This window comes from Mastomys coucha, unplaced genomic scaffold (genome assembly GCF_008632895.1).
Source record: "Mastomys coucha isolate ucsf_1 unplaced genomic scaffold, UCSF_Mcou_1 pScaffold4, whole genome shotgun sequence".
Taxonomy (NCBI): domain Eukaryota; kingdom Metazoa; phylum Chordata; class Mammalia; order Rodentia; family Muridae; genus Mastomys; species Mastomys coucha.
In genome coordinates, this window is record NW_022196910.1 from 30,919,993 (window position 1) to 30,940,597 (window position 20,605).

At 34.8% G+C, this 20,605-nt stretch overlaps 1 protein-coding gene and 1 long non-coding RNA gene across 6 annotated transcripts in view; one reads left to right on the forward strand and one right to left on the reverse strand.

The window, feature by feature from the left end:
* Positions 1 to 19,226, forward strand: part of Slc6a15 (solute carrier family 6 member 15) — a 51,287-nt gene extending 32,061 nt beyond the window's left edge. For 3 of the 4 annotated variants that reach the window (XM_031349722.1, XM_031349723.1, XM_031349725.1), the window contains 7 exons: positions 1,342 to 1,452; positions 4,880 to 5,121; positions 5,224 to 5,416; positions 8,974 to 9,166; positions 10,443 to 10,602; positions 16,529 to 16,691; positions 17,866 to 19,225. In XM_031349722.1, coding sequence (XP_031205582.1) covers positions 1,342 to 1,452; positions 4,880 to 5,121; positions 5,224 to 5,416; positions 8,974 to 9,166; positions 10,443 to 10,602; positions 16,529 to 16,691; positions 17,866 to 18,237 — 1,434 coding nt within the window. In that variant the 3' untranslated portion in view covers positions 18,238 to 19,225. Of the gene's footprint in view, positions 1 to 1,341; positions 1,453 to 4,879; positions 5,122 to 5,223; positions 5,417 to 8,973; positions 9,167 to 10,442; positions 10,603 to 16,528; positions 16,692 to 17,865 lie in introns of all 4 variants that reach the window. The other variant, XM_031349721.1, reaches the window with a different exon arrangement.
* Positions 4,527 to 18,064, reverse strand: LOC116076121. 2 transcript variants are annotated; one of them, XR_004112823.1, is made up of 4 exons: positions 17,863 to 18,064; positions 16,910 to 16,969; positions 14,847 to 14,939; positions 4,826 to 5,077 (listed from the first exon to the last, which is right to left on the reverse strand). It is a non-coding gene; the product is annotated as an uncharacterized LOC116076121 (long non-coding RNA). The 2 variants fall into 2 exon arrangements; XR_004112824.1 differs by lacking the exons at positions 4,826 to 5,077; positions 14,847 to 14,939 and adding an exon at positions 4,527 to 4,727.
* Positions 19,227 to 20,605: the final 1,379 nt, after the last annotated feature.

Below are 20,605 nucleotides of genomic sequence, written 5' to 3' on the forward strand. Positions count from 1 at the left end.
GTCAAAGCTTTGCAGGGATGCGGGAGCAATTAGAAATTTGTTCAGTGCTATTAGAAACACTTAGCAGAAAACAACACAGCCGGGATGCTGATCTGGAAACCATATGTGTACTGCAGATTGTCTTGGAAATCTATGCATCTTTGACTCCAGCAACTGGGTATCTAGGGCCGTTTTCTGAAACAGAGAGGCCACAGCGTGGAGGGGAATTTTAGCAGTTTGCTTTTCCAGTGGGAAAGTTTTAGACCTATTATATCCCCACGTGGAAATTTCAAGAAGATAGCTAATGCCTGGGTAAAATGTTTCCTTTGGGTGAGAGCAATTTCCTGAGTTCCTCAGAGGCAAACATTGCAGAGACAAATGGTGAAAGGATTTACAGTGAATGCAATGCATACAAATTATTCAGTACATTGGGAGCTTTATGGATTCACCATGAAACATCAACTCAAAATGTGTGTGAAACATTAAACCAGGACTTGTTAGGAAATTCATGACATTTCTTTCCTAAATATTGCTTTTAAATATGGAATACAAGCAAGCAGCACCATTCATCCTACATCTTATTTCTGCACTTACTGAAGAAAAAGTAAGTCAGTGTTTCTCTGTGCAAGCACACAATGAAATACTATTCAGCCATTGAGTAGAATTCAATCCTGCTAATTGAAGCAGCATAGATGGTATACATTTTATATATTTTTAAATATTCTGCACACACACACATACACACTACATGTTATTCATCTACTAAATGGGGTGAAGTCCTGTAATTTACAGAAATATAACTTCACTTAGGTGAAGTAAACCACCAAGAGACACACAAATTCTAAGTGCTCTTCTGTCTGGATGCTAAAGAAGTATATTACATAAAAGTAGAGGGCAGAGTTTATTCTAGAGGTGGAGAAGGGAAAAGAAGGATAAAAGTCTGTTGGACAATGGTACCCAAAAGACAAAGGAAGAACACAATCTAGAGTTCTGTCGCACACTGGGGTGGATATTGTTTAGAACATTTTACTGTGCATCCTAAAATAATTAGAAGAGAAGAATTTAAAGGATCTCATCAAAATGTTAACCATCTTAACACTGTTGTTAAACATTTTATACAGATATTGAATTATGCTGCACCCTATCAATATATGCTACAATATAAATCAGTCTGAACAAAGTTTTATTTATGTCTCAAATGAGATTTAAAGAAGGCTGAATCCAGAGTAGTCTTCTTAAAAAGTGACTTTAGGAGTTGTTATCAATAGTTTTAAACAAACAGTGGCTATCAAGAGTACAGTTTTAACGATTAAGAATGGTCACTTGCCTGTCTCATCTATTATCATGTCTCTTTGTTTGCAGATCATGTATTTTAGTTCTCTGTTCCCCTATGTGGTACTTATATGCTTCCTAATAAGATCTCTCCTTTTAAATGGTTCAATTGATGGCATCCGACACATGTTCACCCCTAAGGTATGTATAGCTTATTTTCCATTATATTTATTGTAAAAATGTCCCCAAAGCTATGCTTAAGGGCCAATTGTTTTAACATTGATAGGTTAGATTTCTAACATATAGTATAGTATGTCAACCACTCCAGAAAAGTGGGCTTTCTGTGTTTCCAATTGGATCTACTTCTAATTTTTAAAACCTACCATTCTGGTTCATGAATATGATTGCCATTATTTAAATGGGAAAATTCATTCTTCTTATGAGATAGCTTATGGTTTTTCCATGAATAAATTTGGGAACCTTTGATCTACATTTGCCCGTCTCCCTCTAGTTGAGGGGTTCCTATGCAACTTGAGTAACTGATCATTTGAAATATTAACAACAGTATTTTCCTGCTCGAAAAACTAATGAAAATATTAATCTCCTGAGTGTCCGCAGGTTACTGATGATCTAAAATCCACAGGCTCCGAGAAAGGATTTGACTTCTTTTCAAGATATTTTCTCATAGAGAAGTAGTGTTTTTCTGGGGAATGTTTCACATCCTCTGAAGTCTTAGTTGTAATGGTATGCTTGGGAATTTTTAGACACACACACATATTTCAGCAACATTTACGTTAGCTTCATAGAGAGTGTGAAATTCATACCAGTATTCTATGAAACAGATCTAAGCTTATGACTGTGTATCTTGACCCTAGTTACCATAAAGGACTTGTAGACTTAATCATATCTTGTTATTTTTAACTGAACAGGAAACAGAAATAGGTTTGGGAGTGTATGTATTTTTGTGATTCACCAAATTAAGGTTCCAGCCCCCCATTCACTTGTTAAGACTCTGGTAAGGAAGTCATAAGATGCAGTTAAAACAGTTGAGACTCTGAAGGTTATATAAAGGATGACTGTGGAGCTGGGGTGGTCCTGGAAGCAGGGAAGCAGAAGGGATTAGATTCTGTGGAATTCTTTGTCAGCTGCCTTGTTAAGAGGTAAAAGAAGCTGTATTCTTTGCATGTCTGGCTCTGAGTTTGTGTTCATTTTGTAGGAGCAAAAATGCTGATGTGGGTGTCTGGTTTTCTTCTGTAGTTCAAAAGTGCTCTTTAATATTTGGTGCCCTTGAGAACTTCCAGTGAACGCTGCTTTAAATTCATAAATTTCTACCACCTTAGAATTAAAATCTGCTTCAAGCCTCACATACTTAATAACCCAAACTATTTATATTCAGAGCATTGAAGAAAATACTTCTTGAGTTCAATGTAACTCATTCTTCTGGGTAAACCTCTGAAAACTACTTTCTAAGTTCACAACTGGTTGTGACACAGTTCTGCACATTGATTTTAGTATTAAACGGATTTTAAACGGATCTAGTATTTAAAATTTCAGCATAAATCAACATTTTTAATTTGCTCTAAGAATCCATGTTAAAATTCTAGTTCTTTTCCTTTCCTTTCCTCTCCTCCCCCTCTTCTCCCCTCCCCTCTCCTCTCCTCCTTCCCCTATCCTTTTCCTCCTTCCTTCCTTCCTTCCTTCCTTCCTTCCTTCCTTCCTTCCTTTCTCTTTTTCAGTTCACTTTCCAGTTATCATTGATGAAATGGTATTAGTTTACTCCAGGGAAGTGGTTTTCAACACGTGGATTGCAAAACCTTTGACAAACTTCCATCTCCAAAAATATTCACATTATGATTCATAGCTGTAGCAAAATTTCAGTTGTAAAGTAGCAAAGGATACTTGTGTGGTTGGGGGTCACTACAACATGAGAAACTGTATTAAAGGGCTGCAGCATTAGGAAGGTTGAGAGCCACTGGTCTCACGTGATGCTATAAAATTATAATAATTATAACATACTTTTTGTTTGTTTTCAGTCATCCTTGATCGTCTTGAACTTAGTTCAGACTGGTCTCAAACCTATGGTCTCCTGTTTCAGCCTCCTGGGGTTCTGGGGTTGTGGGCATGAGCTACCACACTTGGGTATATGTTATTTTTAATTTACATAGTTTATGGAGGAAAGAAAGTGACTAAGCACACAAACTACCCAGAGAAAGCAAGTGGAAATTCAATTTGGATACAGACTAAATGAAATCTTTGGAAATGTCTCTTTTCTGCCATCTAGTGGTAACTCCATGATAGACAGTTCAACGTATTTGGAATTAAGCGTCACAGAATAGCAACATAGAAATACTCCACAAATATGTGTGCATATTAGATAATTACTTAATTATGAATAAAACCATTATATTTGATAATAATTTGTAAAGTATTAACATAATTAAAAATTAATGCTAATTAAAATTAACTGAAGCCCTATGTCTCAATATCTGAGGGAAAGTGGGAGTTTTAAAAGTCACATATATTACTATTTCTTTCTGCTTCTGACCTGCCGTGTATTGTTGTCTGGTTTCTTCTCTTTACAAAGCCTCAGATATTAGATTTAACAACAACAAGGGCTTCTGTGAATATTAAATGAGGGAAAAAAACATGAAAAGTGCTTCTCTGTGTTTTCTACTTACAGTTTGCATACACTATCAATACTGGACAATTAGAATTTGGCTGATACTACGGAGATGATTTTGTTTTTAGTCTTTCTACTGAAAAAAGCTGAATCCAGAGGACTACTATTTGACTTGGCTTGCTATTTCATTAAATTACTTTGTGGCAGCATGATCTGAACCTTTGTAGATTTCATATACTTAGCATTGCCCCTTGACATTGCCTTCAATAAAAGTTGACCTTAAGGATAGAAAGAGAAACAAATACAAATTAAGCATTGTTTTCTGACTGGGAGTGAACTCAAATGAATTCAAATATCTACTGAGTTCCATGTCAGCTGTAGATAATGTCAATTTTTGCTTTTAACTATTTTATTGCATTCTGGAAAGATTTGATGACTTTTATGGAACTTGTTTATATATTCAAAGCACTAATGATGCAATAGACTTTCTTCTATTATCAAAGAAGTGACTCTCATTAAAATGAATGAACAACACCAATTGACAGTTACAGCAGCAGCCGAATCCTACCAATTACACACTGGTTAGCTCCATTATCAGATTTTCATCAGAAAACTCAAAATTCGAGAGAATGGTGATGTGAAGTAACTATTTCACTTGTGCTGGAAATTGGTTTATTATGCTTTTGAAAAGACAAAGAAAGATATCCAATAGGGAATTATTGAAGACTAGTAATTTCTCTGTCATAGTCTTCTGTGATGATTTATCAGAAAACACTGACAAGTTCTTTTGTAAATAGAAGATCTCCATGTAAGGGCTTGATAGATGTTATTTCCTGTTGCATACTTAGCTGCTTTCCTAGAAAATATATTTATTTATAGTTACTTATTACACTATTTTATATAATATTTAGTATATATATTTATATTAAAATGATATAATTCCATATAAGCGAATTTCTTAGAACTAGGAATTTATTACTAATTTCTGTTCTTTTCAATTTCAAACAGCTTGAAATAATGCTGGAACCCAAGGTTTGGAGAGAGGCAGCCACTCAGGTCTTCTTTGCGTTGGGTTTGGGATTTGGTGGAGTCATCGCGTTTTCGAGTTATAACAAGAGAGACAACAACTGCCACTTCGACGCTGTCCTAGTGTCGTTCATCAACTTTTTCACTTCAGTCCTGGCAACGCTGGTGGTGTTTGCAGTTCTGGGGTTCAAAGCCAATATCGTAAATGAAAAATGCATTTCACAGTATGGATAATTAATCTCGACTAGCATTTCATGCCATAATTCTCTATAAAATAGGCATCAAAGAACCCTGGGTACTCATTCTCCATCTGTTGTACTTTTCAGAAATTCTGAGATGATCTTGAAACTTTTGAAAATGGGAAACATTAGTTGGGATGTCATTCCCCATCACATCAACCTCTCAGCTGTCACTGTGGAAGATTATCGTTTAGTTTACGACATCATTCAAAAAGTGAAGGAGGAGGAGTTTGCTGTTCTTCATCTCAACGCCTGTCAAATTGAGGATGAGCTAAATAAAGTTAGTAGGCCATGTCTTAACAGTCAAAAAATTATCACTTAGTTAAAGTATGCTTCATCTGAGGACTCCTTCAGGAAAGGGGATTGCAAAAGGCCTGGGGATACAGTTTCTAAATTCTCAGATATCTCTGCATCTCATAGAGTATGTTTACTTACAAAGATTTTCATTTTTTTATATAGTCACACTACTATGCAGTGTTAGCATAAATAAGTTACTATCCCCTCCAGAATGAAGACTAATCTGAATCAGATTTTGCTATAAAAAACTAGTATTAAATGACAGCTCAGCTAAACAAATTCTGGTTATATCTTCTTCTTAGAGTATAATTTATTTTAATCAACAAGGAATTGGGGAAAAGCAATTAATGTTCTTCTGTAGGTTGCTACTGTTTGCTTACATTGCCAAAAAGGAAGATAGAAATTAGCCAATAGTCGTTTTGAGTAGGACAGTTAACTATGCCTGAAACACAGCATAGAGATCCCATACTATGAGTAAAGGCATAAGAAAATTTGACAACTTTGAATTGTAAAAGAAAATATAATTTCTAAGTTTTCATAATTAAAAAATCCTGACATTTGCTGAATCAGTGAAATAACACAGTCACCTGGCTTAGAGTTCTACATTTTTAATAAGATGTGTCACTGTGTGTATGTGTAGTGTAAGGTGTGCATGTGAGGGCACTATCTCTTGTGGGCATGTGTAGAGAGGTCACAAGCTGTCAGATGTGTTCATTCATCACTTTTCTTCTTTGTGGCCTGAGACTGGATGTCTCAGTATGCCTGGAACTTGACACTGTGATCCACAGAGATCTTCATTCCTTGTCTCACCCCTGTGCCCTCACCCCTGTGCTTCAGTTATATAGACACATGGCAGAAGACCTGACTTTTACAAGGGTGGTAGGGATCTGTATTAAACCCTCATGTTTGTGTAGCAAGCATTTCCTTCACTGACCTGTGGCCTCATTTTTTTCATTAAAATTTTATTTTTTTCTCCATGGATGGATATTAATTGTACACAGTACATAAGAACATTTTCATTGGAGAGTTTTATTCCTCCAATATATAATCCTCTTCATAGATCTTCCTGCTCTTTTTTTTTCCTGGCTATGTTGCTTATACTTTCATATATATATTCTTTCACATGCACACACACAAACACACACACATATATATTCTTACATATATATATATTCACACACACATGTATATGTGTGTGTGTACGTGCTGCAGAACAAAGAAAGTAAAACTCACAAATATACAAAGAGTGTTAACCACTAAATAATCAGATTCAAAGATGCAATCAACAAATGGGCAACTTTTTTCTCTAATTGCACACATATACACACACATGCATGTATATATGTATATACACATATACATATCTATGTATAATACATTCATTCATATGTATATATGTATACACACACACACACACATATATATGATTTACAAATGGAAGAAAACATTCAAGGTCAGTCTTCCTGAAACTAATTAATCTGCTTGATGTGCTTAAAATGTGTGACAGCTCTTTAGAGCTAAAACAGTCCTGTCATGTATAGATAGGACATCGTATCTGCCACTCCTCTGCTGATAGACCACTCGGTCACTTCCACAACTAGGCTGTTGTCAATAGTTCTGCAATAACTAACTGCCAGTGTACATGTGATATGTTGAATTAGAGCTCTACGAGTGAATACAAAGCATAGTACAGCTGGACTTTCCTGTATATCTGTTTCATTTTAGGGGAAAAATTCCTAGTGGTTTCCATGCAGATTGGACTAGTTTCCTTCCTACTAATGGTGGATTTAATTCCTTTCCTCAACAATTTCGCCAGTCATTTTTGTGATTTCTTAATGACTGATATTCAGACTTAAGTCAGAGGGAATCGCAATATAGTTTTAATTGTCATTTCTCAGATGGCTAATGAAGCTGAGCTCTGTGAATATGTTTGTTTGTACTTCATCTTTTGAGAAATATGTTTATTTAATATTTCTTAGGATATTTCACTCTTGTCATTTACTAGCTAATCGTCTTTGTATTCTGCGGATATTAACCACTGGTTATTTTGCATAGCATGCAGACTGTCTCTCATCTGTAGCTTATCTAGTCACTTGATTGGTTATTTTCTTATATATAAATTTAACTTTGTGATATGTGTTTTCAGATGTTGGCATCATTTGTTGTGCAAATGGACTCCTATTTAGAACGTTTTGTATATAACCATAATTGGTGCGTTTCTCCTTTTTTCCTCTAATAGTTTCAGTGATTATGGAAATTATCATATTAACCCCAATTTTTTTATTTTTTTAAAAGATTTATTTATTTATTTTATGAGTACACTGTAATTGTCTTCAGATATACCAGAAGACAGCATCAGATTTCATTACAGATGGTTGTTGGGAATTGAACTCAGGACCTCTGGAAGAGCAGTCAGTGCTCTTAACCACTGAGGCATCTCTTTAATCTGTAATTTTTTCTTAATATTAGAATACGGGCATGTTAGACTTAGTTAAGATGCATATAAAATAGATACTTTATTGACAAGTATGTTTTTTTAATCCTAAAATATTTTCTGTTGAAAACATATTCTTTCATACAATATATCTTGACCACAGTTTTCCCCCTTCTACCTCTCCCAACACCCTCTCTCTAGCCGCCTCACCTTTCCCCCAGATTCATTCCCCCTAAGGTTTCCTGTTTAAAAAATAGCAGGCCTCCAAGTGACTATAACCAAACAGGATAAATCACAATAGAATGAGACAAGGCTAAAGCCCTCATATCCAGGCTGTAGAAGGCATTCCAGCAGGAGGAGAGGATGTGCTTTGATACAGTGCATTCTAATCACACCTTTCCAACTCCTTGAGCCCCTTCTAGCTGCTTCCCACTCCCCACACATCCAACCCCATACTCTTCCATCTCTAATTAGAAACCAAAACCCAAACCAAACAAATAGAAAAGCAGAACACAGGCAAACAAAGGGACCAAAAAATGTGTTTCTTGTTGTTTGTCTTTGAAATAGATTTTTTTTTTTATTGTTGAAAATTTGCATTCTATAATCCAGAATTCCTTTTACTCTTTGCATTCCTTCGCGTCAAATTTTTATTGTTCACGTTATCTGTTTTCTTTATTCTAATGAACTAAGCTACTTCATAGGCCAGAAATATTTGCATACATCCATATATATTTTGTCTGGTTTTTATTACAGCAAATCATTATTTATATTCATAAGCCCTAACAAAATTAAAACCACCACATACTTATTAATGTACTATATTATTCCAGGATGTTTGAAATAACAAGCAATGTTGTATAGTTGTACATTTTGTTTAGCAACGCTGAACTGTATTTCACTCTGTGGTTACTCCATATCATCCATCTGGGTCCAGGGAATGAGAACATGACTTAAGGAGTACAGCATATGTTAGCGTATTTATAGCTCTGGTCATTACATAGTGCTTCGCCACCTTCACTGATGATAAGAAGCATCTCCCGATCTTGCTCTTGGTTAGCATCTCTTGATCTTGCTCTGATCTTGCTGCTCTCTTCTGTGTTCTGCAGGCTGTGCAGGGCACTGGCTTGGCTTTTATTGCCTTTACAGAGGCCATGACACACTTCCCTGCATCTCCCTTCTGGTCAGTGATGTTTTTCCTCATGTTGATAAATCTCGGGCTTGGCAGCATGTTTGGAACCATTGAAGGGATCATCACTCCTATTGTGGATACGTTCAAAGTGAGGAAGGAAATACTCACTGGTGAGACTTTACTCTTGACTTTAATGTAGCCCATTTATGTGTGAATATTAGATACTGTAATTGGACTATGTTATCTCTTAAATATTACTAATATCTATATGATAATTGACTATAATTTATAGTAATTCAATAGTTGGTATAATTATTTTAGCGTATTACTTTTTAAAGGAAAAAAGAGAGACTTAATATAAGTTACATTTATACTTCTATCTTCTTCAAAACATAGTTTGTATTTCTGTCCTATATTGATTAATTGTCGATTGCTGTGATGAAACACCATGTCCAGTGCAACTTATAGAAGGATAAAATTTATTTGAGTTTGACACTTTGAGTGGCTTAGAGATGCTGAGGGAGCAGGCAGTTGTACCAACAGCTGAGATCTCAAGTCTGAATCCACAAAAGAGGAAGTAGAAACAGCTATACCTTGCTGCTTTTAATTTTACTCATCTATGTTAAAAATAGATTGAGACATGTAATATAGTCACTTATTTATCTTAAGTGTCAAGAAGTCTAAGGTAGTGGCTTTAAGTTGTGTGGAAAAGTCTCATGGCTACAAATGTATCTGTAAGTTTTTATATTAACAGCAAATGTCCTTAAGTTTATGAATGTTTCTTAGATGTTAAGCAGGAAACAAGTTTTAAATAGTTCTTCCTAGTTGTTGCTTGGATAATCAGAATATTCAGGCCTATACCCATCACTTTACTTTGCACACTCAAGTTATTTAGGCAAGATAAATATTTAAATGTGGGTTGATGGTGATGTTTTTTCTGATTGAATTTTCTCTCTGTTATGCTTTACTGATAATCATATTTCAATCAAACATGAAAGTCTGTACGTTTGGTAACCTCATTACAAGCCGCACTAGGCTTATTATTAATTCAAAATTGCATAGGAACTTGAAAACTATAGAAGCTTAATGAATGTAGTAAGCACCTATGTCTACACCCTGCCTGGAAGGTCGGTTTTCTATTAATAATAAACAGAGGGTATGAATATTTATTTAAAATTTTTTATACAATTTCCCCTCAGTTATTATTTGCATTCGGTAGGTGGGATTTCATAGACTTAGAGATATGAGTTATGTCCTATTATATTTAATAGAAGTTAACAATGTGTGACCCAACTTCCAACATGTAATTTCCCATAGAGTCAGAGAAGCTAGTGTGTACAAAAATTATAAAAATTGAAAAATGTTATTTGACTGTAATATTTTTCAATGATAGAAAGATTAGGCTTTGAGGAGAGGCTAATTTTCATTTTAATTTCTTTTCTTTAGTTATCTGTTGCCTCCTAGCATTTTGTATTGGCTTGATATTTGTGCAGCGTTCTGGAAACTACTTTGTTACAATGTTTGACGATTACTCTGCTACATTGCCTCTGCTAATTGTGGTCATCTTGGAGAATATTGCTGTGAGCTTTGTTTATGGCATAGATAAGTAAGTACACTTGATTGCGCGTAGTTATTTTTCAGCTCTATTTTGAAAAGTTCAATCAATATTTCATTTAAAAGGGAAGAGAAATGGAGAGAGATGAGTCTTCACCTAGTCAAATAGTTCACAATCTTTTGTTGATCACGTAGTTTACTGAGGTGTTCTCCAGTACATGAGGGCTGAGAATTGAGTACAATGGAAGGTTGCGTAGAATTTCAAGCACTGGATTAATTCTTATTATCAAAGAGTGACTCCACACTTGATAAGTATGTATTTCATTTGTTACAAGACCCTTAAGTTCCTTTGCTTCTTGTTGTTGGCCAAATTTCATATATGGGGGAAAATAAGAGAAACAGGAGGTATCTTACTCAGTTATAACCTTATTAGTAGCAGATGTGTGCTTCACAGATTTTCCACTTCTGTCTAAAGCTTATGCCTTAGTTACTTTGTTGATTTTTTATAAAAAGTGGAGAGGGAGACAGATAGAGATGATGAGGGAGAGAGAGAGAGAGACAGAGAGAGAGACAGAGAGAGAGACAGAGAGACACACATGAACAGAGACACAGAGTGAGTTAATGTTTATAGTATCAAACAGAATTGGGAAAACGGTCTGTTTTATTTTGAGATACATATATAATTTGCTGCACAATAACTTCAAATGTAATTAATTGAATTTTCTGTATATCTAAATTTCAATAACACACTTTTTATATGAGAAGAATGTGAACTTAATATGAAATGAAATATCAAACTCATATCTGTGGAAAAGGGATCTTTGAAATATTTATTCAATATAAGTCATTTTAATGTTAAAATGTGTGCATCTATCTGACATGCACATTGAGTGATGAGAGTCTCATGTAAAGTGCACATTGGATAAAGGCTTGAGTCCTCTTAGGTGACATAAATTGCATTATTGGTATTGAATGAGTATTTTGACAAAGTTCAGTATGTCTTGTTTATTATTGCCCAAAGCTACATGCTAAGAAGAATAGGAAATTTCATTTAATAATAATGTTTCATGTATCAAAAGTAGCAAGAGAAATATTAAAAGTAAATAAAGCCTCATGTTTTAATGGCAATTGAAAAACACTCTGGGTCATGGAAATGCTTGGAGATTAAGGTGACTGGGGAGATGGTTTAGTGAGAAAAACACTTACAGCTAGCATGAAGACTAAAATTCAGATTCCTAGAACTCAGGTGAAAAATGTGGTTGGGCATGATGGCCTTCCCATAATCCCTTCACACAGAAGAGAGGGGGAGATCTCGAGTAGCTGGCTAGTCAAAAAGATAAAGTACAATGAAAGGCACTGTCTGAATATATGATGATTGAGGAAGACACACAGTGTCAACCACCGGGGAGACACACACACACACACACACACACACACACACACACAGCATACAGATATGCAAACATACATGCATACACACACACCATGCATACTTACATACATAGTAAAAACTCAAATTAAGATCCTTATACATTTACTGGAATGGAAAACATTCAGAATACCAACAGCACACAAAAAAATGCAGAGAATATAGACTAAAAAGAACACTTAATAATTGCGGGTGGAGCTATGAAATAGTGCAAACACTTCAGAAAACACTATTCCAGCTTGTGATAAAACGAAGATACTCTTATCATATGACGTTAGGTACACATTTTGATATTTTAAAAGGAGTTGACAATATATTTCAGATAAAAAAGCTGGTACATGAATGTTCATAGCAGCTTTATTCACAGTGAGTAAAAGCTGCAGTCAAGATGTCTTCTAACAAATGAATAAATCAACCATCTAGAGAATCAAATATAGTTCAATCCTAGATAAATTCCTACCAAACCATGAGAATAATATAGAAATATAAATGTAAATTCCTAAGAGATAGAATATGTATTTGATAATACTGTATCTTGTCAAATGCCAATTTATTGTAGACTATTAGACAGTATCAAGAGCAGTCTTTGACAACAGTTGGAAGTAGGGACAGATGTATAGATGAGCCCAAGGGATATTTAGGCAGATATTATAATATATATATATATATATATATGTGTGTGTGTGTGTGTGTGTGTGTGTATGTGTATATATATACATATATATATATATACACCTTTAAGATGGGAAATTGTTTCTTCTTGTGTAGGAAGACACAGTGTTCTAACTGTGCAGCTAGAACACTAGTTTAGATCTTTATTCCAAAGACAAATTTCTCAATTTGTTATCAGAAAACCAATGACCCCTAAGTTTCATTGTTCTAGAATCTGATATTGTTATGAGACTGCTCTCTCAAACAATAAGTTATCAATTTAGATTTGCATTTAAATATTCATTAATTTTCAAAAGGCTTGTTAGAGAATGCCATTTTTATAGTAGTGTTCCTAAACAATAGTAACAACAGAAGGAAAAGTAATGTTGATGAGTAATGTTATTTTTTGAAAAGAAATGTACATTTGTACATTTGTTGAATACCTATTAGGCATGAAGTAGTATATTCTGCATATGTCATTTAGGGTTTTAACAGTACTATCAAGGTAGATATAGTATTTCTTGAAGTACAAAAAATGAAGTTCAGAGAAAGAAAGATGTTTGTTAAGAGATGGCAGAATTGTCATTTGAAATAACATGTTGTTTTCAAAAGCCACATTTTATCTTAGGCTCTGGCATAGAATTCTCATGCAAGAAATTTCCTGTTTAATTAGTTTTCCTTTCGCATTATGGAGCAGCTTTGAATTCTACATGTTCATCTCCAGTGATTTGTGATTTCATGAACTCAGTAACTACATGAACTTTTACCTGAATCTCCGTTAATACAGTTGAAAGATTGTAGATAATTTATAGATTAATAATAAATAAGCTAAACTTTTGAGATTCCAAATAGTACGAAAGAAAAAGAAAATATTGAAGCGTAAGAACATAGCAAATATTAGTAAATATGAATGCGAATGTAAAAGGAATATCCTAAAAACCTGGAAATGATGGATGGCAGCATCGTTATTGAGTTTTTCTCTTGTTTTTATTTTGTCACTGTCTATAATAGTGAAATGGAAGACTTATAGCCTCTAGCAAGAGAATATCTTTATGAATCTTCATAAAAGTTCGAGAAAAAGCCACTGTCAACCTCAAGACCTATGTGGTGTGCCATATTTGCGGGAGGGCAGCACAAAACATGCAGCCCTGTTTTTGGCATTTTCTTTAATACCTGAAGTTCATTGCAGCAAAGAATGCTGTGTCCTGGATTCTATCCCTCACCCCTCACTGTAAGGTCTGCAAAGAGCTCAAACAATAACAGTATAGTGAAGGAGGGAAGTGGTCTCAGAAACCAAACAAAGCAGTGTTCCCTTTTAAACTAAACTCAACTGAGGAGAGAATGACGAGGAGATAACTAATTTAGTAGGGTAGATGCAATATGGAACAGCACAAGAAGAAAGGGGAGGTTAATGAGAGGAGGAGCCCAGAACCCATAGGTCTAAGCCATTACAATGGTGAAACAGAGGTGTCCTAATTCCTCCCTCCTGAAAACTCATTAAAATACATTTCATTTAAATGTACTCAAGTCTCACAAAAAGTAAGTCATTTCAAAAGAAAGAAAATGAGGGTCTGAGACATGGTAAAGAATAAAAATCTAAAAATATTTCACCTGAGACTCAAGTGAAGGTTTAGAGTTGATGGAGATTTCAAAAGGATGGAATTTTGGCTTATTTAAATTTTCAAAATTATGATAGAGAAAAAAGATTTAAAAACAAGAATGTTGGAAGACAGGATATAATTGTGCATAATGGGGCTCAAAATAAAAGGAACATAAAAGAAAGCATGAGAATAGAAAATAATTTTTATTTTTATATTTTTTACAAAATTAAGTATAGAAATGATCGGTTTAGAGAAGGGAATGTAGCAGAAGTTACAGAAAGACTTTATATACATGCATGCACACAAGGATATATATCAGATATATATTTATTTGTTCTGATACATAACTTGCTCTTATATATCCATATTACTTATATTTATATATAAAACATTCTCTAAAACATATATCTATATATTATATATAATATATTTATAATTAATAAATGTACTAATATATAAAATATATTACATATGTAATACATATACATATCTTCCTCTAATATATATATCTATATATATTAGATGTATGTAATATAAATCTCTATCTCTATCTATCTATCGATCTATCTATCTATCTATTTACCAGAACAAATACAAAATACTGATGAAACTGACCTGAAATAAGTAATTATGTGATTGTTGAAAGGGCACACAGAGTTCTTCATAAGCAGATGTAACAGCTGATACCACATCTCTATGTTTTTAGTACTAGAAAAAAATATACAGCTCTATACCATACAAAACTTTATTTTGATAAAGCAAAATCATTTCTAATGAAAATATGCTTGTCAACAGATATTCTTTCAAATGTTACTTGTAAACAAGATATGTTTATAATAAAGAAAAACATTTTTTTTAACTTGGCTAAACTGACATTCGAGTTGTAGCAACTATTGACAATTACAGTTCTTAAAAAAAGTAAATAAAAGTATTATGATCTCACTGTAGAATTCACCAGAGATCTAGAGTTAGATTCCTAGAAAGTCTGTAACAAACAGCAGTACAAGAGCTAGTGGGTGACAGTTAAGATTCACTTATTTTATTTATGTATTCACCACTTCATTACATTTTCATTCATGTGTTGTGTGTAAAACATACAACAGTGCACCCATGGGAGCCAGGGGAGCATTTTTCAAGTATTTGGTCTCTCTTTCCACTAGGTGGTTTCTCAAGACCTAATTCAGGCCAATGGTGGCCAGACCCTTTACCCACTTTGTCATCGTGGCTGCTTCGAGATTCACTTTTTGCTAAGCATAAAGGAAGGTGACTACTGTGCAGTGGTTGTACACTGTTAGGGTATTGATGCTTTATACCTAATGACTTTTTCCCCTATAAATGATGGCACAATAACCAGACAAAACCTGAAACATAAATCTGACCACCACTCTGCTTTTATGGCTATCTTGTGAAGAGTAAGGGAAAGCAGTAGTTTTGTGAAGAAGAAAATGGAGATGGCCTGATAAAATGGCCACTGAGAAATTATGTGACAAACTAAAGACACAGTCCTTGGAAAAGAAAAAATATAGGGGAGGAACTGAAGGATAAGATTGGACTTGAGAGATACTTGAATGAATTACAAAATGGGAACATTCTTTTAGTAATGGCACTACTAGAAAAACAGTGAAAATTCTCAAAATAGATAAATACCCATTGGTAGTATTTAATGATATAACAGAATCATTACATTTTTGTAAATGATAATAAGGATGATTTACATAACAACATTTGCATTCATAAAATAGATTATCATCCATACTACACTTCAATAATTGTCCAAACGTTTACATTAACCACAATCATAGGTTTGTTTTATTTTGTAAATAAATATTCAATATAAAAATCATCTTCCATTATGAATTTGTACATAGTTGTATTTATGCATATGTTGAAGTTCTTGTCTGTTCTTCTGCTTGTGAAGGCCAGCAGTGTTAACATTGGGTTCTCCTATTTTATTGCTATTCATCTTACTAGTTATTTATTTATTCTGAAAAGGGTCTCTCAGTGATCTATGGACTTGCTATGTCAGCTGGACTAGCTGAAAAGTAAGCCCCTGAGATTTGCTAGTCTTCCTTTCCCTAGCACTTATGTTTAGATGCATATTCCTGGGCTTTGGCTTTTTATGGGGTTATTGAAATCTGAACTTGAGCCCATACGACTCTTAGTGCACAGAGCTACCCCTCTATTCCTTGAAGCAATTGGTACAGAACTTACTAAAGTGCTTAAATATAGACTTCTGTCCAGTTATTAAGAGAATGTAATAAGATGGAAGAATAATTAAATATTTTCTTTTTACCCAGGTTTCTAGAAGACCTCACAGATATGTTAGGATTTGCTCCAAGCAAATATTACTATTATATGTGGAAATACATTTCTCCTCTAATGCTAGTAACATTGCTAATAGCTAGCATTGTGAATATGGGATTAAGTCCTCCTGGATATAATGCCTGGATCAAGGAGAAGGTAAAATACAAAATAAGAAGGGTTATATCAAAGTGAAAATATGCCACCACTTTATATTTTCATTTTATTTGCTTTGTAGATTTTTTTTTTATTTTGAATGTACTGTTTTGGTTTGGGGATGCTAAGATTTATAATCTGTACCTCCCACACTCTAATGCTTATAATACACTGTGAACTCTGTGAACTTTAACAAATGAGACTATCAGTCTTTCACTTACTATTAAATCAGATCTCTTCGTCTAATCACTGAAGAACAGTGGTTGCACAGCTTTTGACTCCTGGAAAGAGAAAACCTCCAGAAATACTTTTCTATAGAAATTCATTACATTTCAGCTACTTCTAACACTAGCAATAGATACTAGTGACATAGACATAATTCAAACATATACTGAATCAAGGATTTATTACAATTGTTTTCTATGAGCAGTCACTACAGAAGGTCTGTTTTCAAGTAGAACTAGTCACATTGGCTCAAACATGAGATCTGGGTTAGCTGTTTCAGACCAGTGTGCTTTAACTATCTTGTGCTCAATGATTCTACAAAATAAAATAAAAAAAAAAATCACAATGGAAACACAGACCATCCTTATCAAAGTTTAGGTTTTCAGATTTTTGAAAGATAGTATGGTACACACTACAAATATCTATTGCTTAGTGATGAAATACACCAAAATAGTGACTGGGAGGTTTGCAGAATTACTTGCAATTTTTGATGGTTTTCCTAGGCTAACAGATGCAGTTGCATTCATGTTGGGGGGTTGGATCACTCTCTCTCCTTCCTTCCTTCCTTCCTTCCTTCCTTCCTTCTCTCTCTCTCTCTCTCTCTCTCTCTCTCTCTCTCTCTCTCTCTCTCTCTCTGTATGTATGTATGTATGTATGTATGTATGTATGTATGTATGTCTTCCTCCCTCCCCCCCTGCTTCCCTTTTCTGTATCTTATTCTTCCATTCTATCAAGTTTCACATGGTCGGTGCAGAATTCTAACCACGATATGAATGATAGGACTTTATAAACCTTGACTTTGTCGAGTGTGTCACTTCCATTACTTATTGTCAGTCAGAGAAAGCAATATAATCATCTCACAATTTGACATATAAACCTAAGACCAATGTAACTCCTTCATATGAGCACCTAGAAAGACCGCTGACATTTATTCTCTCCCCTACTTTACCAGGCATCGGAAGAATTTCTGAGCTACCCAATGTGGGGGATGGTTGTCTGTTTCTCTCTGATGGTGCTGGCAATACTTCCTGTCCCAGTGGTGTTCATCATTCGTCGCTGCAACCTCATAGACGATAGTTCTGGTAATTTGGCCTCTGTGACCTATAAGAGAGGAAGAGTCTTGAAAGAACCCGTGAACTTGGAAGGAGATGACGCAAGCCTCATTCATGGAAAGATACCAAGTGAAATGTCATCTCCAAATTTTGGTAAAAATATTTATCGAAAACAAAGTGGTTCCCCGACCCTGGACACCGCTCCCAACGGACGCTATGGGATTGGGTATTTGATGGCAGACATGCCAGATATGCCAGAGTCTGACTTGTAGCTGAGCGAAAGTAGGGGTTGAGCTTGGTTAATTTTAATCAGTGAGCATTGGTTCTACTATGAGAAGCATTGGGCTTCACTTACCACAAGGTGATCTCAGGTGTCCATGGCTGTGATCTTTAATCCCAATAGTTTAAGACAGTTCAAGAACAGTAATCTTCAGTTTACCTTTGCAAAGAAATGATGGCAGACAAAACTCACATTGACTGAGGTCATATTTGGCCAGAATTTTTTTAAAAGAAACAAAAAAAACCACTTTGGCATACTTTCAAGTATTTCTATCTCTTAAAAAAAGGTGTTACCTCAGTTTCTAATAATTTCTGGGTTTAATATTATTGGCAATTTTAAAATCCCTGGTATATCTTACAATTCCTAATTTTGCCTTCAGAGTAAGTTCTAGTATTACCATGAACAGTTGTGTGAGCCGGTGCCTCTCAGCACATTTCCATGAGTATGCTCTGTAGATAGTCTGTATGTAATTTTGGTAGCATTGAAACTTTCTTAGGCACTTAGTTGGAGAAAACTGCAAAGTATTTTCTTATATGATAGCTGCATAGAGCAATAGTATCAAAGAGTAAGGAGGCACTGTTGCTGCTGGATGAGAGGTTAGGTCCAGATGTGACTGAGGGTTCCATGTGTAGGCTGTATATTTTGTGTAAAATAGGTGTGTGGAAATGTTTGAAAGGAGTGGCTCCATACTCTCAAGAATTATGCAGACTGCATTTTTCTCATGCCGTGTGCCTAAAAGCCTACTTAATATTTATTGTGGTTTTGAGATCACTTATAGTATATTTATATAATATACTTGCAATGCATAGAGATACATATCAGGACTCTAAGTGCTGATTTGAAAAATTGAAGCAAGATAGCATTTGATTTCATATGTTTCTGTTTTGCTTCATTTTATGCAAATACAAATTCTTTTTTAAGTGATTGTTAAAACTGTATGGCATTACATTTTAACCTACAAATAAACAAAGTTTAAACAACAGTGTTCGTTTCCCTCATTGATTTTTGCCTGGATCACCTGAACTGGAATATGCATCTTACAACTCCTCTCAGCTAGATTGTGTTGCATTTCAGCCAGGACTTAAGCATTTTATAATACCCATCACATTCCAAGTCGGATTAACAAAGTCACAGGGCTGAGAACATTTGCCAGACAAATAAACAAGAATTTAATAACTGAGGGTTGCTTTAACATAGTCTTATAACATGGAAAAATGCATATAGCTTCTAGCAAACCGTGTATGCGGTTGAGTGCCTCAACTGTTTTCATGTCTGTGATTAGCTAAAGAACAGGACATGTACATAAAACAATTTTGAATGCACATCACAGTCCTATTAATTATAATTAGATTTCTTATGTCCCTACCTTCCTTTCCTTTACCAGATATTAAACCCAGCATATTGTGCAATCTAGGTAAGCTCTCTATCACTGAGTCATAATGCTTTACCAGCCATATTAAGATCCATCATTTAGATTAACCATCCACATTCATTCATCCCACATAACTGTAAGTCTGTTTGGATTTCCTCTCCTACCCTGATGCTGAGAACCTATAGCTCTCCCCTTGGTTTCCAACTACACTGGTTACAAAAAAAAACAAACAAACCAATAACAAACACACATGTAAGTGAAAGGATGTAATATTTGACTTTCGGTTTCTGAATCGTTTCACACCATTGGATCCTTCTATGTTGTCACATGGTAGTATCTCTATTTCTGCTAAATGTTCCACTGATTTTTATGTTTCAGTGCTTTGGTGGACAGGTATGTTGTTGCTTCCATATCCTTAGTCTTTCACATGATATTGCAGCAGACAGAGCTCTGAGAGGGTATGATTTCATTTATCTTCTGGTACAGTTTGTAGTTTGAGATCCTTCCTAAGCAGATCTCTATCCTCTACTCACAAACACGAGGAATGTAAGCCAGGAAGTTAAAGTGAAGTGAAATGTCCCCCTTTTTAATATTACCATGCTATCAGTTCTTGAGTTGTCCTTTCAAGGTAACCTTTGCCTTGATTTCAGCATCTGTTAAGTGAAAGTGTGAGCAAGGTATTGTAGTTCCTGTTTGTGAGCCCAGTACTCAGAAGATGAGGCAGGGGTTTTGTGTATTTCAAATTCAAATGTCTACATAGAGAGATATGCAGGCATAGTACTAGATAGATGCCTTGCCTCTAAATAAATAAGTTATTAATAAAGATAGGCATCATGCCTCACTGAATCAATGCAGCATAATAATTCAAACCTAGGGACAATCATCATTTAATTACTCACTCCTTATTGTCAGTGTGATTGTAGCTGTCCTTTCTTAGCAACTGTAGCATGAACAGCAATAGCAACAACAGATAATTTAAAATAGCCTT